A 16,811-nucleotide genomic window follows, 5' to 3' on the forward strand; every position below is an offset into this window, starting at 1 on the left:
AATGTGGCAACCTTAAAAAGACGCTGACAGTTTGAACTTTCATTGTTTTAGTGGCTGTTCGGAAATAGCTATGTTCTTGTCATGTGCAGCCAGAGAACAAGGAACCTTTTACTCACATTGATCGAAGCTGCTGTATAAACATCTTTACTGGGCACTGTGTACTCTTTAAAGGACAGGTTCACATTTTTTCAAATCTGTCTTAAAACAATAGGCTATCAAGACATCCATGTGTAAATAGAAGGTGTTATTGATCGCTGTTTCTCGTGTTCATGCTGGCTACAAAGAGATTCCCTCTCACAGATTCTCCTCAGTCTTCATTCTGTGTAAAACTGACTATCAAAGTTCAGCTAAAGCTAATATGAAGTTTTAGGACTTAAATACACCAAGTGGGGATTCTCCAGAGTTACACTACTATACTACTGTTTACTATAAAATTCAAACAGTGTTTCCTCGCTGAGGCGTGATGGAGGGATGGCAGGACAAAGAGGCAGTTTGGTACTACAAACACGGTAAATTTGGAGGATCCCTGCTTGATTTGTGTAACTTCTGAAGTCTCATTATCTTTGGCTGATTTGTGAAATTAATTATTGCGCAGAATTAGGACTTCAGATCGATGTTGTCCAGGTTTTAAAAAGGAATCTCCTTGCAGCCAGTATGTACAAGTAGAAGAATTAAAGATTTTTCATGTATAGCCAGATCACAGTCAATGTATTAGATTAGATTTTAGAAAATGTAAAGCTATCCCTGAAAAATCATCTGCTGCAACAGGCAGAGAAATTATTCCAATAGAAAGGCTCAAAATGAAAGGAAATGCCAGCAGCATTATGGATCTATAACATCATGTGATTAATCACTTGTTAAACGACTTAATGGGACATGCTGGACTGGTTGGTTACTGACATGTCTGTGTCACACATACTACAGGTTGATTTACTTGCACACAACAGTGACTGGAGGATATTGAACATTTTTCTTTACAGGTTAAGTTTGCAGTTATCTTTTGTCCGATCTCTATTCTCAGTAGCTCAGGCCTACGATGATAATGTTGTGCTGAACATTTGTATAATGGAATAAAATGTGCAAATATATCACAGGGTATTGTTAAATACTTGATTCTGATTGGTGAATGACAGCATTTTAACAGCGCCCTGTTGTTTCTGAATAGCAAACTGTTGCTATGGACACAATTCTGACCACTCATCAAATTATTTTTAAATTTAAAAAACATTTTTAATTCAATATTTTGTGTCAAATTATTTTTTTTTAGTAAGTAGCTGTGTATGAATGGGAAAATGCACTGAGCAGGTCATTACTGTGAAATAAAACCTGACAGGAGGGGTCCTGAATCAGCCTTAATCCCTTAAATATAGAGTTTAGTGAAATTTATGATGCCAGTATAAGTCAAGAGGTCCCTCATATAAGTGACTGCATTGCTGAACACAAGCTTCCTTTGTTACTTTATGGAGATGGACTCTGCTGTGCACAATACATACCAGTAAATTAATGTTGATCACAAAAGAGTTGGAAAGCCTGACAGTGACAGTGACTCCACACACATACAGCTCTGAAAGCAGGTTTTACCTGCTTCACTGACAAATATACATGTATCGTCTGAGGCATGACAGTAATGTTAGCAGTTACTTAAGAATCCCTTGAGGCAAGTCGAGCTATATAAATAAAACTTGACTTTAAAACAAAAACACAATAATACTTTGTGTCTGTGTCTAAAAATAAGATCTGGTCGCTGAACGTAGACATAGTTCATCCACTTTTAATCTACATTCAGTACAACCAGCCATGATTTAAAAAGCATTACAGCAAACTATTAATCATGACGATGGAAGTATTCGGGAGTCATGTGGGTTGTTTGAGTGGGAGACCTCCTCCTTTATGTCCCTCTGGGTCTGCAGAGGTCTGACAGCTCAGCCTGGTGATAAAAAACAGCCACCACTCCCACTTATAAACCATTTACCGTCTGCCACTTCATTATTAATGCTCAAACATGTGGGAAAATAATGGAATCACAAAAAAGGCCCTTCCATAGAGGAGACTGTTCAACCAGCAAAATGATCTGTCTTTGCATCTGTATTTTTTGAAAGAAGACAAAAAGTGGACATATATTATATTACATTATATTATATTATATTATATTATATTATATTATATTATATTATATTGTATTGTTTATTGGAATATAATTAATTATGTGTATTTCCTCATTCTCATAATGTACTTTTCATTTATATGCGTGTCTCTCTCTTAACCAAACTGTTTTATGAACTGAACCCCATCACAACCATCCTTCAGCTGGGAGACACTGAGTAATAAGAAACTGGGAAAAATGTTTTGTTTTGATTTGTTTTGTTTTAGAATGAAGAACTCTTTACAGCAAAGATATAAAAAAAAAAATGTCATTCAGTTGAAGGGAATAATCATAAATTGCATTGAAACTGCATTCATGTTTGTTGACGTGTTAATCTCACTGCAGTTCACAGTGATAAAATATTATATACATGATTAATATTATGATATATTAATATTAATATAATATTTTATACAGTTAAAATTAAGTTCTTGTGCTAAAATAGTAGTAAAATAGTACTCTCTTTTACTGCATTACATTTCAGAAATTATTTTTCCCAAATAATAACAACCAACATCAGGTAAAATAAATATCTGTTTCTATAGCATTATATGTGCTTTCTTTTTTTTTTTTTTGTTTGTTTCTGATCTTCTATCACCTTTATGAAAGCTGGTATCTTTACCATTATCACAGCTAGGGGGCAGCAGAGCACTTTGACATTTTCACATATATGATCACAAGCTGCTTTTATTTATTTTTTTTTTTTTTCTGTCCGCCTACACTGAACCACCAGAGTAGTTTCTAGATCCCTGTAGGACTTGTAAAACTTGTATGTTTCCTATGTAGAGATCTGTGAAATAAAGATATCCGTGTGACAGAGCTCTGAATCTTCCCCCGTCACAGTAGTTAACACCCACAGACAGGGCAGCTCTCTCTCTCTCAGCTGTCTGCCTCTTTATTTCCCAGCAGTCACTCTGGCTGAAGTCACTCAAGCACATAAAGGAATCCCAAGAATGATCACCTTGTTAAGCATACACACAAGTTTCCCTCTTAAGCTGTGCAGCCTGCAGCCCCTATTAGTTTACTGCTTGGTTTGACACAAGAGAGAGGAGATAATGCTGCTGTGGCACTCGAAAGGTTGATTTGTTTGTTTCACACAGAATAGCAACAAATGAAGGTCATGCCCTGACAACAATGGCCCGTCAAGCCAGTGAGAGTAAGAAAGCTCGGTCTTTTCACCTCCCTGTTCTGCTGTACTCAGCTCTGTAGATAAGAATGTAAAGAAAATCCAGCATGAAAACACACAGTTTTCATGTTTTACTAATTTAAAACATTACATTTAGATTTAACGTGACTTTAATGTCAAAATAAAAACAGATCTTTACAATGTGACCTTATTAAATTACAAATTAACTTTTGACTGCGCGCCTCCTGGTCTATGCCAGCAATCAATCTTTTTTTTTTTTAACCCAGAGGGACTGAAGGAGGTCAAAGCTGCGCGCTGAAAGGTGATCAGGCCCAAACATGGGATTCATATGCTTCATTTGTTCCAGCAGGAAAAATACAGACCCGCTGAGCACGAAATTAAAGATAAAGAGCTGCTATTGACACAGCTGCTTTGACCCCACAGAGGATGAATGAAGTCAGTGATCAGTAGACATCAGACTGATCGAATCACCTCAGTCAAAACCAGGTGTGTCAAGAACAGAGTGCAAGTTATTTGTGTGAAATATTTAGTCCTAAAGGTATTTCCTTTAAAAAAAAAAAGGGTGGGAAAATCTGCAGTTGTGCTCATTTCTAAAAACTTGAAACAAGTTTTTTTTTCTGACGTAAACATATAGAAAACAAATAGTTTAGAAACTAGACAGATGGAAGATTCAATTGCATATATGTGCATTACGATATACGTGCATAAGAATACACACTCAGTACTTCAAAAATCGGCAAGGTCCCTTTAATATGTTAGGTTTGAAAACACTGTAAAGGGCCGTTCTGCATAATGTGCACTTTTACTTCTGATTCTTAATTCCATTATGCTGATAATACTTCAGTGCTTTTACTTGAGTAAAACTTAAAATACAAAACTTTTTCTTGTAATGAAGTATTTTCAGAGTGGTACTGTTTTTACTTCAGTAGATGATCTGAATACGTTCTCAGTCACTCAGCAAAACTAATTATACTGAATTTTCTTAATTTATAAATATTTTAATTATTATAAATAGATTAGGAGTAGATGCTGGAGGGGGATCTGAGAGTGTAGATATCTTTAAAAGCAAACTTAAAACATCTTTTAAGCCTGGCTTTCATATATTATGACTTATGTTTTTAATTTGTTCAAATGTTTTTATTTAAACATAGGCTCTTTTATGTTCAGCAATTGGACTTGCAATTGATGTATGACTTGTGCTATGTAAATACAGTTTGATTTCTGTCATTTTAAAATTATATCAGGCAGAAATTATTAATCAAAGCAGACTATTTTTCTTTTTTAAGATGTCTGGAGGGGTCTTCAAATGTTAAAATCAGTGTCCGGGAATTACGCAACAAGAACGATCCACAGATGACAGTAACTGAAAGTAATTTTATTTTAGTCTCAGCAGGATTTATGAACATATAAACGTGTACAGAGAGGTAGTGGTAGGAATTTGTCTCAATCCACTCTCCCTCCACAGGTGTCAGACTCAGCGCAGAGCCAACAGAGAGTGCAAATCATCACAGTGTAGCAGAAACATCAACTGTCGGTTCATCTCATGTGAAGACATTCCCTCATTCAGATCAAAGAAAATGAAAAGAAAATGAAAAGAGGTCCACAGGTCTTATGCACACAGTGGCAGACTTCAAACAGACACATATGAGGTTAAACAGAAAAAACTTCAACCATGTTAAGCAAAACTGCCCCATTCAGAAAGAGAGAAAGCACCAGAGACAGAAGACAAATCAAAGTGTTTCCAGTATAATGATTGTATGCAGAGACAAAATGCTACTGATATGTGTAGCTTTGTTCAAAGTTTGATTCAGAATCAATAATCACAGAAAAGACTAAAACAAAGTGAATTTAGGTATTACCACATGATTTTTTGTAAAACAGCCTTTTACAGTGGATACATAAACAATAAGCAATACTGTAATGTCACTCATATTTGGAATAACCTGGGTGATAAAATGACAACGAATGCCGGTTGGTAACATGTTCATGGGTCTATTATTTGTCATCAAACGATATAAAACTGTATAAAAATGATTTTGTACAAAGTCCCTCATTTACTGTTCCCTAAAAACCTCACTGAGTCAGGATGTTGTATATTCAACCATGAATAAATAAAAACAAAAAAAAACAAAAAAAACAAAAAAACAAATCCTGGCAATCCTCACTTCATATATTCGGATTTGATCTTCATTCTTTAAAAAAGGTAAATATATTTTATTTGACTTAATGATACAAAAATTAATATTCAGATACTGTATGTAAATTTAACATATTTGATAGGCATAAAAAAGGAAGGGTTAATAACTTCATATTGTTTACAAAGGCAGTACTGGTTGCGTTGCTTTGCAGTGCATTAAAGAGTGCGTTTTCAAGTTTACTAATGCTATATAATCATTTGACAAGCATGTGTAATCCATAAGCAAAGTAGAACTGACAAATTTACATAAGACTAAATGTGGGAATGTAAAATTACCCGATTAACAGTATATACATTTAATTTCTACGGGATAGGCTAAAACATTAAAACTTTCATGATTTCATCCTTTTATCTCAGAGCTGCTCAAATAATACTGAGTGAATTTATGAACAATGAGATTGTTCCCAGAAGTAATGTCCTGGAGAATCATGTGAACTCTGATGAAGTGTGGATTTTCATGGACATTAGCTGGAAGAGTCTCAGAATATTCACACAGATGTGTGGGGGTAATATCTACACGTCTTGGATCTCCAGCCGTTTGGTCCGACAGTGATGAATATACAGCAGCTTCGTTGTCCACTTCAGGCTTCTTTTACAAAGAGAAGGTGGACAACATGTTGTCCTGACTTGAGGAACGCTTGTATCCCGATGATGAGCTGAAGTACGTCTCCCCATCAGTGCTAATGTCATCATCGTCATCATCATCGTCATGTAGAGCGTTGAGCAGTGGTGCAGAGTTGCTCTTACGCCTAGATGAGACACAACAATGTTATAAATAGAACACTGAGAATTTACATGTATTATTTTTAAGTCTTCTGGAAATTTGGCTTGAAACAGTAAAAAGCATATATGATATCAAAGTTTAGTGACTCAGTAAGCATCCACAAACATCTGAGTGAAAACAAACATTCATAACTATTAGAGAACCTAGTTAAGACTACGCTAGACCATTTCTCAAGACTGTGTTGACGTGACAGATCACATTTATGTCTTTATTTGACAAGTCAGCTGACCTGAGGACAGGAAAGAAGGAGAGAGAGTCGGGGGATGGATGGGGAGCGATTTGCTCTGGATCAAGGCAGCGGTACACAAGCAGCTCTCATATTCTGTCAGGTAAAGTTACTGTTTTTTGTCAAAGGAATGTAGAGTGATATAACAGCATTAATTTCCCGGTGTTAGGTTGGCTCAGACTCAGAAGCAGATTAAGCAGCAGAAGAGGTTCTGTTACACCCGTCTGAGTCGGACAACAGACACTGTGGAATTAATTTACTGCGTAATTTTACTAATAAAGGTCTAAGCAAAAGCATGCCCAATTCAAACCCACTATCACAAAAGTATACAAAAACTTAAATAACAATATTTAGATTCTGGATTAAAACTAAAACTTCTTATACGTTTACTATTATGTACATAGGACACTTTGCTGTAGTTGAAGGACTATTGTGGACTTTTCTTTTTTGTTTTTGCTGTTTACCTGATCTCACTTCGCAGAGCTTTCAGCTGGCTCTGGAGTTGATCATTGGCCTCCACTTGCTCGTCCAGGTCTCTTTGCAGCTTCTTCTTGCTGTGCTCCAGTCGGTCGATCTCCTCCTCGGCCTCATCCATCTGCCGTTTCAACGCCTTCAGACGCAGATTCAACTTGAAGAAGAATCAACACACAGTGTTACACACAGGCTTCAACAAAAATCAACAAGTATTTTCACTAAATGGCTGGCTATTAATTTACTTAAAGGTCTGAAGTAAATTAACTTGTATGACTGTTAGTTAGAACATGAGAGTGTTTTATTACGTACTTGGTCCTTTTGATCTTGCATTGAGTTATGTTCTTCTTCACCTTGCATCATCATCTCTTTTACCTTCCTCTCCAGCCGGCGATTAGCCAGCTGCAGGTTGGCTCGCTCCCTAAAACACATGCAATGAATAAATCTTAAAACTCCATCATGAATCAAGAGATGGTCAGATTCTCTGGAGCAGAGGTTTTCAAACTGGGGCCCAACAAAAAGAGGAGAAGGATATTTTAATGTTACATTTTTCCAAAGCTGGGACAACAAGGAAATAAACTGGATGGGCTATTATGATTGATTTTACTTTATAGTGGATCCTAGTTTGATCATTGATAAACTATGAAGACTAAGAGTAAGAAGGAATTACTTAAGACAAAAATCCTCTCAAACTGGGGGTCTGTGGTCTAATGTGCATCAATTTTGACGGTTCTTGACATGAAAAAGTTTGGGAACCCCTGATCTAGAGGGTTTGATTATCCACAGTTGGATGATTCCTCTGAATAATCTCCAGCGTTGTGGCCTGAATCCATCAGTGTCTAAGTCTGAACTGTAACTTTAATCTGAAAGCTAAAAGTCAGTATTTGGCTGTCATACCCAACCTAACGAACTTCTCTACTTTTCAGTCAGCTTCCCTCCTAAAGCTTTCCTCATCCATCACCTTAACCACAACACACCTCATCTGTATTCCCACCTGGAAGCTGCATCTCACCTTTCCTCCCCCTCCAGCCTCTCCTCCAGCTCCTGTATGCGGTCCTCCAGCTGGGCTACCAGGCCCTCCTTGTTGGACTTCTGGGAGCCCTCGAGATGAGACACTCTGCTCTTCAGGTCTTTGTTCTACAGAGGTCACACACAGAGGAGTAGTGTGGTGATTAAGAGGGAAAATCTGTTTATCAGTGTATCGAAGATATGAATTTGAAATTGATGTGAGAATGGATACAATCAAATGAAAATGATGAAAAGATGAATGAATGAAATGAGTTGGTGCTTTGTTGTGAGTCTGTGTAGTAACACTGTGTGTGTAGTTGTTTTCCTCCAGACAGGAGAGTGTGTACCTGTCTCTCCAGAGCGATCTTGTCACACTCCAGGTCCTGTCTGCTAGCCCTCTCCTGCAGGAGTTCATTCCTCATCTGCTCCACCTGTCAAGCCGAGTCCAGACACTGTCATCACTACGGTCCCACACAGTCTGATGGCAATTATTATCAGACACTGTCTGAGTCTCACTCGGCAACAGAAACCACTGTTGCACTCTGTGACTCAAAATGCTAAACAATAGAGTAGTTAATGCTCAGAGGGCCTCAGTTAATTGGTGAGCTGGATTTTCTTGTTTGGCTGCATTCCACTTTTTGTTCAGACCTTCATGTAAACTCACACAGGGGTGCAAGAAAAAAATGACAGTAGTTTCTGTAAGGAAAATAGCTGTGTGCTTTTGAACTTGGCAACACTTTTTTTTAAGGTGTCTGTGACTTAATATTAAAGGAATAGTTTGACATTTTATTTAATACGCTTATTATTCTTGCCGAGAATTAAAGGTCCAGTGTGTAAGATTTATGAGGTTTATTGGCAGTGAAAAATTATAATATTAATTATGTTATGTTTTTTATTAGTATATAATCACCTGAATATAAGAATTGATGTGTTTCTGTTACCTTAGAATGAGCAGTTTATATCTACAGAGGGTGCAGGTCCTCATTCATGGAGGACATGGCTGCCATGTAGCACCCCCTTGTTTTATACTGTTGCCCAGAACAGACAAACTAAACACCTGCTCTGGATATGACCTTTCACATTTTGTGTGAGTTTCGCAGCCACTGTAGGTTCTCTTACACACTTGAAAGGGGAGAGTGAGATGAGGTGTTTGCAATCTGCAAGCTCACTGCTAGATGCCACTAAATCCTACACACCGTTCTGGACTGCCTTCAGTTTCTTGTAAAAGGTTCAGATCAACACCCTTCTCTTGTCTCATGTCGTGTACTTAAAATACAAAGCCACTGGTGAATTTAGCTAAGCATAAAGACTGGAAACAGCTAAGGCCGGAGATATACTTGCTGTTTAACCATGCGTTTGCGCTTGCGTATGCGTAGCGTTAATTTCTGAGGACGCGCACAACCATCGCTCCAAATGGACGCAGGATACGCGAGGGAGCCATGAAGCGTAGGGCTGCGTAGGGCTGCGTAGGGGTGTGTATGCGAACGCATAGTTAAAAACAAGTATATTTCTGTCATAACCTACCTCTGTTCAAAGATAACAAAATCCACCAACAAGCACCTCTAAAGCTCACTGATTATCATGTTATATTTCACTTGTACAAAAACTCAAGTATAAAAATAACAAGTTTTGGTTTACGCTGTGAATTTTCTACACTTTAGAGGTGATGGTAGGCAGTTTGTTAGTAGGCTTACTTAACAACACATAGAAAACAATCCCTCTCAATCCTCACCCACAACCAACTGGAAGTGTCCACTGGCACTTGAATCTGCTGAGAGCCTGCCCTCTACCCATACCTTCTCATTTTTTGATTATGTTGCTGTGCTTGAGACATCTTACCAGCCTAAAAGGTCTGTTTGACATCTACATACAGTATGTATTTGACATCCAGGGAATGAGACTCAACAATCAGCGATCTTTTTGGCACAGTTAAACAGCAACTGACAAGTACTACTTGTATTACTTTAAAAAGGTATCAAGTTACCCAGTAGCAAGTGGTATTGAAACTTCTCAGTCAAATGATAACTGCATTGGATCTTTGTTGTACGCAGATACAGAAAAACTGACTATTTGTGTGGTTTTGCTCGTAGCCAATCACCACAAGCATTCTTCAATTTAATGAGACATGTGATTGGCCCACAAGTGCAGCTACAGCTAGCAGCTGTATACAGTGGTGGTGAAGTAAAGCATGGAGTATTTGACAGAGTTGGCAGTTAAGTGTGCGGAGTAAGGCTGTCGAAAGTATCAAAGGTACGTAAACTATAAAATAAAATATCTAAGTGCTGATTCAACACTTCAGTTCAGGCTTTATTTTCCTGTCTGAACTTAAGCTTGAAGCAAAACCAGACAGTGTCCAATGACTTTCCGAACCAGCACTGTGTAAAGGTTGTTAATTAAAAAAAAAAGAAAGACAAAAATTTATTTCAGTACCTAGGTATAAAAAAGAGGTATTGATTATAGGTTTTTTAATACTAGTATTGTAAGTTCTGGTGGTATCATGACAAATCTAATGACTATAGTACATGCCTGTGTAATCTGATAGAAAAAAGGGAATTCCAGTGGCATGATAAAGCACATCCTCAAGTATGAAGAAAACTTCAGGAAGAACAGCTGCACCAAGTAAAAAAGGTATCAAATGAAATACTCTATTGTCTGCACTCTAGTATTTGTACCACTTTAAGAGTACTGGCATATATGAGAGTAGTGCAGATAATATGTGAGTAGTATAGATCTTTTCATCCAGCTCACAGCATCAAATCAAATTAGCATATATCCCAAAATATGTCAAACTATTCCTTTAATACGAATCTGGTGACACTGAACATGAAATCAATTCAGAGAGGCCTCAGTGCATGGACATGACTGTTCAGTGATAGCCAAGTTAAAAAGAAGGGAGGATGAGAACTAATCAATACAGAAGGTGATGGTTCTTTCTTTGTGAGGGGAGCTTAGAATTGGTGATATTTTATGCCAATTAGTGGGTGACAGTGGGCTGCTCTGATGAACGATGGCCCCTATAACTGGTGCACCCAGCACAGTGCTTGAGGGAGCTGAATCAGCAGACTGGAACATACAGCGAAACTAATCTGCTTTGTGAAAGACGGCAGGAGAGGAGAGGGGAGATTACTCTCATTTAGACAGGAGAGGAGCACCTGGTGCCAGGAGAGACGCAGGTGTTCTTCCTGCTGCCTCTGCTGCCTGCAACCCCACCACCACCCTCCACCCCATAGCCATACATCCCCACCCACCTCCACCCACCCCTCCTCCCCACAGACATTAGAGCACACACACCAGCACATACCCGCATGCATGTGTGTGTCTGTGTGTGTGCGCTCACAAACACACACCACTCGCACTACCCCACTCTGACTGCACAAAGCTCGAGTGTTGCCGTGACAACCGACCTCAGCCTCATGCTGAACCAATGCCACTTTGTCACAATGCCACTCTTTTCTCATTGCCAGGAATTTTTTTTTTTTTTTAAAAAAGGGAAACCATTTAAGGAGATTTAAATACTCGACTCAACCACACTAAGCCTCTCTTGATGTCGCTGCACACATTTATTTCAAATTTTGGTCACAACCTTTGAATCAGTGGCAGTTCCACACTAAGAGGAACCTGTAACCAAGCCAAATCTCACAGGCCTGTCATTGGAGCTCATAGTTTTGAGCTGCAAAGGTTCCATCAAACTCTGACCCCTTGACTATATATGCTACACAATACATGCACATTAGCATAAAATCAGCAGCAGTGTTATTTCAAAAACTCCAGCACCAACATCCTCCCTCTGATTAGTAAGCACTCTCCCACGAACAAACAACAATCCTAAAAGCACATGCACTTTATCTAAATCTCACTTCACAGTGCCTCCGTCAGCAGCTTTATCAGCAAGGAAGGAAAACTGGAGCATTTGCTTAGTTGTGAGGATATAAAAACTGACTTCAAGCACAAGAAGTGGATTTGTTCTCGAGATGAAGTTACTGAGCGCCATTTCCAAGTGAACTCTGCAACCTGAAAACTTGAGACATTTGGCAGCTCGCATATTTTGGCTCGGGCAGTGCATTAAGAGGGCTCTTTTGTGGCTGATGCATGAAAATTGGATAGACGCTCTCAGACCACACTGGCAGGCCGCCAACCTGAATGATTATGCAAGATCATCTTACAAAGCAATAACCCTCCACTTTATCCTGAGCAGAAATAAACTGTGAGTTTGTTGAGTGTGGATATTATATGTAAAGACACAGACACACCTGAGACAGCATTAATATAACCTGTCAACCTGCATGTGAATCATGTGAATCGACTCTTTCAGGACTGTAGACCGAGACCTGAACTTGTTCTGTGGAGCACACATGTTGGTTTCATTCAGAGATTAGTGATTGTGGTCATGATGTTAGAGGTGGAAGACAAAGCAGCATGAGATCTGGATATCATTTACAGGTTGAGATGGAACAGAGTCACTTCTGTGTGAACTTAGGTGAACATGAACAGCAGATCACTGACACAGGTGAGCACTGATAATGAGAATGTGTTGAGCGTGCGAGTGTGTGTCATACCTGCTCTCTTCCTCGGTCTATCCTGTCAATCAGCTGTTCTCCGCTATGACGCTCCTCGTCCAGGTCCATCTCCAGTTGAGCAATCCTCTCCTGCAAAATCAAGTGGTTACATCTGTATAATCAGTACGTGTTGCATCTGAATGTGTTTTCCAAAAATATTTACTTAACCACTGACCACCAAGGTTTACTGAAGTGTTCAAGTATCCTAAATGGTTGTTATAAGACCGGCCTATTCAATTGGCAGCCCATGGGCCACATCTGGCAAACAGCAGCGCCCAAGTGGCCATGTATACATAAGTCTGATACATGACAAAATAAGAGAACTACATACTGTATATGAGGTATGGAAGTAACTAATGTGTGAGCCATCTTGCTTCTCATCTTTGTTGAGAGTTGCAGATGTGCAGTACTGATCAGACAGGATGTTTATGGATGTTGCAACACCGCCAATCATATTTTTTCACAAATCACGGACTTCTCATGTTAGTTCCTTCATGTTAGTTAGATTTTCACACCATCTATGAATTGGCAAATACTTAAAAAAATATATATATTTTTATACTTTTTTAAATACTTTTTTACTGCCATCTCCAAAGGTCAAACCAACGTGTTTAATTTGCAATGAGTGTGATGCAGTAGTTAAAGAACATGTTTAGAGGCACCAGATTGAGAAACATCAAACATTCTGGACAAACTTTCACACAAGAGGGATGCTAGAGTGCAGTTTGATAGTTTGATCGCATCTTACAATCAGAGGCGTATTAGCCCAGGACGGTCATGCTTGCACCAAGAGAAAGCTACAGCTACATTCTTTCATGTATACTGGATCTTGGCAAACAAGAAAAGAACATTAATAGACTCTAAAGGTGTGAGAATACATACTAGCCATTAAGGACGTGGTGATAAATGACAAAATTAAAACTAGTGTGATATCCACTATTAATAATGCACCCATGTTTGACACTTCAGCCATTTGCAGGGTTGCTGAAAATGTCTGGTCTATGTACGTTACCTGGTTTTAAAATCTGAATCAAATGAATTTGTAATTGCATAGCCCTGTCATGAAGCTTTTTATTGTACCTGTAATAATGAAACGTGTGTCTTTCTTTGAAAACATTATGTACCTCCAGGATTTTGATCTGTCGACCTTTTTCTTCTTTATTGTTGGCCTTTGTCTCAGCCTCAATCTCCAGATCATGGACCCTTTTCTCCAGTGTCCTCTCTCTAAACAAAGCCTCTTCTCGTTCCTTCTGATGCCACCGCAGGTCCTCCTCCTTTAGTGCCAACTAAAACAAAATGCATTGACATATTTCAAACACCTGAAAAAGGACTGAAACATCACTACTTATTGCTAACAGGGTTGCACAATTAATTAAAAATACAATATCCAAGTTGCAGAAGCTTCAAGGAAAAAGGCATGACAAAACAGCTTTATAAAGAAGGACAACATCTTTGTTTGGTACAGATCACAACAAATGTCACATCATGATGATTTTTTTTTCAAAGAAAATGAAAATTTTGTTGCAAAAATTATCAATCTTAATTAAACATTTTATTATTTAGAAATACCTAGACCACAGAAAATATTTTATGACACATTTTGTGTCCCTGCAGATCAGTGAAACTGGTCTAGCAGGGGTTCAGCGCCTCATTAAAGGACCCTCAGCATGTTATAAACACTTCTGCAGTAACTGTGGATTAAACCTGGCCCTCCTGTTGAAAGTCCATCTCCTTCCTCAATATGTCAGCTAGCCTCTTATCAAGTACTACCGCTACAGCGATGACCAACAGTTAAGTTGCTGCTTAGGGAAATTATTATATGGTTCCCCCGAGTGACTAATGAATCCAGTGCATCTAGTGTTTCCCCTGTGTTCATTCAACAGCGGTGCCCCCCACAGCTGGAAAATTGCCCCCACCGCTTAATGCTAAAACAATGAAAATTCATCATCTGCCCTTATTTCTCACCCAGAACAAATATTTGGCCATTAGTACAGAACTGTACCATATTTCATCATGTAAATACTTAAGTAAGACCCAATTTAAACCACTGAGATGAAGCAGAGCGTACAAAGACTTAGTAGTAGGTGTAATGGGATAATCATGTATCCTCTCAGGCTGTGAATAGATATAAGCAAGTTTGGAAACCAATAAATTCATGTATTAACAAATGAATAGCGCAGATCCAGGGATGAAAAACCTGCTATGCTTTACTGCTGTTTTTCCTGAATTCATGACCAGGCATCTCTTGAAAATAAAGACTCAAAAAAAAAGAGTATGTATGTGGCCTGCACTTATAATTCTAGTCATTGTCTTCCAAGTTTACATGGGTGGAGACGGACGGTGCATTTAAGAACAGCTGGAAAAGTGGACTCACTATAGGACCAGTCCAGAGTAATCAGTTTCTCAAGAGAGGTATAGGAGGAGGAGGAGGAGGAGGATGTGATTCCTGCCAGCACAGCTTTCACAACAATGATATCACAACCCTGACATCCTCCTCTTCCTGTGCAGCAGCTGGACAAAAATACATCATCACCATGGATGAAGGCAGGAAAAAGGATGCTGACCTCGTCTTTACAAGTTCAATCTACTCAGAAGCACATGTTCAGCTGAAATTAGGAACATCAAGATCAGTAAAAGTGGCAGCAAGTTATGCATGTCAAATAAATGCTCAAAGTAATGACTTAAGATTCTAGCAGAAAGTTCCTCCCACAGACAGAATTGTCAATACTCTTTTTTTTTCTTTTCTAAGAAGCCTCTTGAGTTAAAGTCAGGGCACAGCCTGCCAAAACCTTTATTAAATGGTGCCAGTGGAGTTTTCATTATAAACAGACTTGGTTTTGTTTACAGGGTTGGAATTAGGGCACACTGTGTATATCCTTAAGGCCTTAAACATGCTGAATGCATTTCCTCCCTCATAAAACATTTCCAAACCCTTTTTAATCTTTAAAAAAAAATCTGCATTGTTTACATCAGCTTGTTTACAGTCTTCTCTTCCTTAATTGGCACATTGCTTCCTTTTATGGCATATTACCTCCAACTCTAACTGTTACCTCCCTGTGAAGTCAGCAGAAATGTGGATCACATCACCCCTGTGATCATGGTGTACATTTTTGTCAAGTGTGCATGTTGGTACAACAGAAAACTAAACGTTGTGTTACAGCACCATTAGTGGTCAAAAACTCCACATGGTATGTGTATTAGACAGGGATAGACACTAATATTTTTAAGCACTGGCCAAAAGGACCACCAAGACCCCAAATCTGGTGACCAAAGTGCATTTTTGGTGGCCCAAATGTAAACTTATGTAATACAGAAAAAAGCAATCTGATGCAACTTAACAGTCTTCCTTAACTCTGAGACTTGTGTCGTCCACTTTAGTGAACCATACTTAACAGGCCCAAAATATTGGTAGCTGGCAGGTGACGAGTACTGTTTGCTATTTTTGTATAATGTTAAACTAAAAGTCACTTTTTGTGGCTGCTGCAATTGGGGCGTGCTTAATATTGAACCCTGTTAGATATTTTTTCTTTTTAACACTTTGAACTAATTAAAACAGAAATTGACAGATTTAGAATTGGTCTGCAGCTCTGGAAAACAGCAAAATAAGTTGTTTGTTCTTGCTACAAATCAGTGAAATGACAGTATCATAACATCGGTTCATCACACCTCCAGCAAAGTCAAAAAAACACCTCCAGAGATAATCATCCTTTTGCATTTGCTGTCTCTGGGACTGAAATAAGCAGAACAACTGAAGTGTGACAATCAATCACATCTTATTCACAGACCCTGAAACTCACATAGTCTCAGGAAACAGCAGGTGGATGCTAACCTAGAGGGAGTGCTGATCTTTTAATTATTGTTATCTGTATTATTATTTTGTTGCTATGGTCCCTCCTTCCCTAAACTACATTTTATCTGAAAGCCCTGAAACATTTCTCCTTTCACTGACCTATAAAATTGTTTTCTGTGTGGTCACTGTAAATACAATCTCAACCGTCCCACCTCATTAAATAAATGTTTGATAGGTAAATAAAACAACATAAGACACCCTATTTCTAACATAAATTATTCACATTCATCCATTTCTACTTCTGACAAAAAACATTCTTCACATTCCAAAGTGCTGACATGGATAAATCACTTGAATGTAAATAGGTCACAAGTTTCACCATAATGCTGTTATGTCCACACATCAAAGCATTATAAAGAAATTGCCCATATTTCCATGTTAATTCTAACTCTGAGTGTAAACATTCATTTCAGTAACTGAGACGTTCTG

The 16,811-nt window shown here is 38.4% G+C and overlaps 1 protein-coding gene across 1 annotated transcript in view; it reads right to left on the reverse strand.

Annotated features, from left to right (window-relative positions):
- Positions 1–5,028: 5,028 nt before the first annotated feature.
- The window catches only part of cgnl1 (cingulin-like 1), a 38,328-nt gene continuing 26,545 nt past the window's right edge, over positions 5,029–16,811 (reverse strand). The window contains exons 13-19 of the mRNA XM_084717842.1: positions 13,657–13,818; positions 12,533–12,622; positions 8,324–8,407; positions 7,981–8,105; positions 7,281–7,389; positions 6,962–7,125; positions 5,029–6,236 (exon numbers count right to left, since the gene is read on the reverse strand). Coding sequence (XP_084573968.1) covers positions 6,080–6,236; positions 6,962–7,125; positions 7,281–7,389; positions 7,981–8,105; positions 8,324–8,407; positions 12,533–12,622; positions 13,657–13,818 — 891 coding nt within the window. The 3' untranslated portion in view covers positions 5,029–6,079. The remainder of the gene's footprint in view (positions 6,237–6,961; positions 7,126–7,280; positions 7,390–7,980; positions 8,106–8,323; positions 8,408–12,532; positions 12,623–13,656; positions 13,819–16,811) is intronic.

Source organism: Lutjanus erythropterus, chromosome 1, assembly GCF_056507025.1.
Source record: "Lutjanus erythropterus isolate fLutEry1 chromosome 1, fLutEry1.hap2, whole genome shotgun sequence".
NCBI classification, from domain to species: domain Eukaryota; kingdom Metazoa; phylum Chordata; class Actinopteri; order Lutjaniformes; family Lutjanidae; genus Lutjanus; species Lutjanus erythropterus.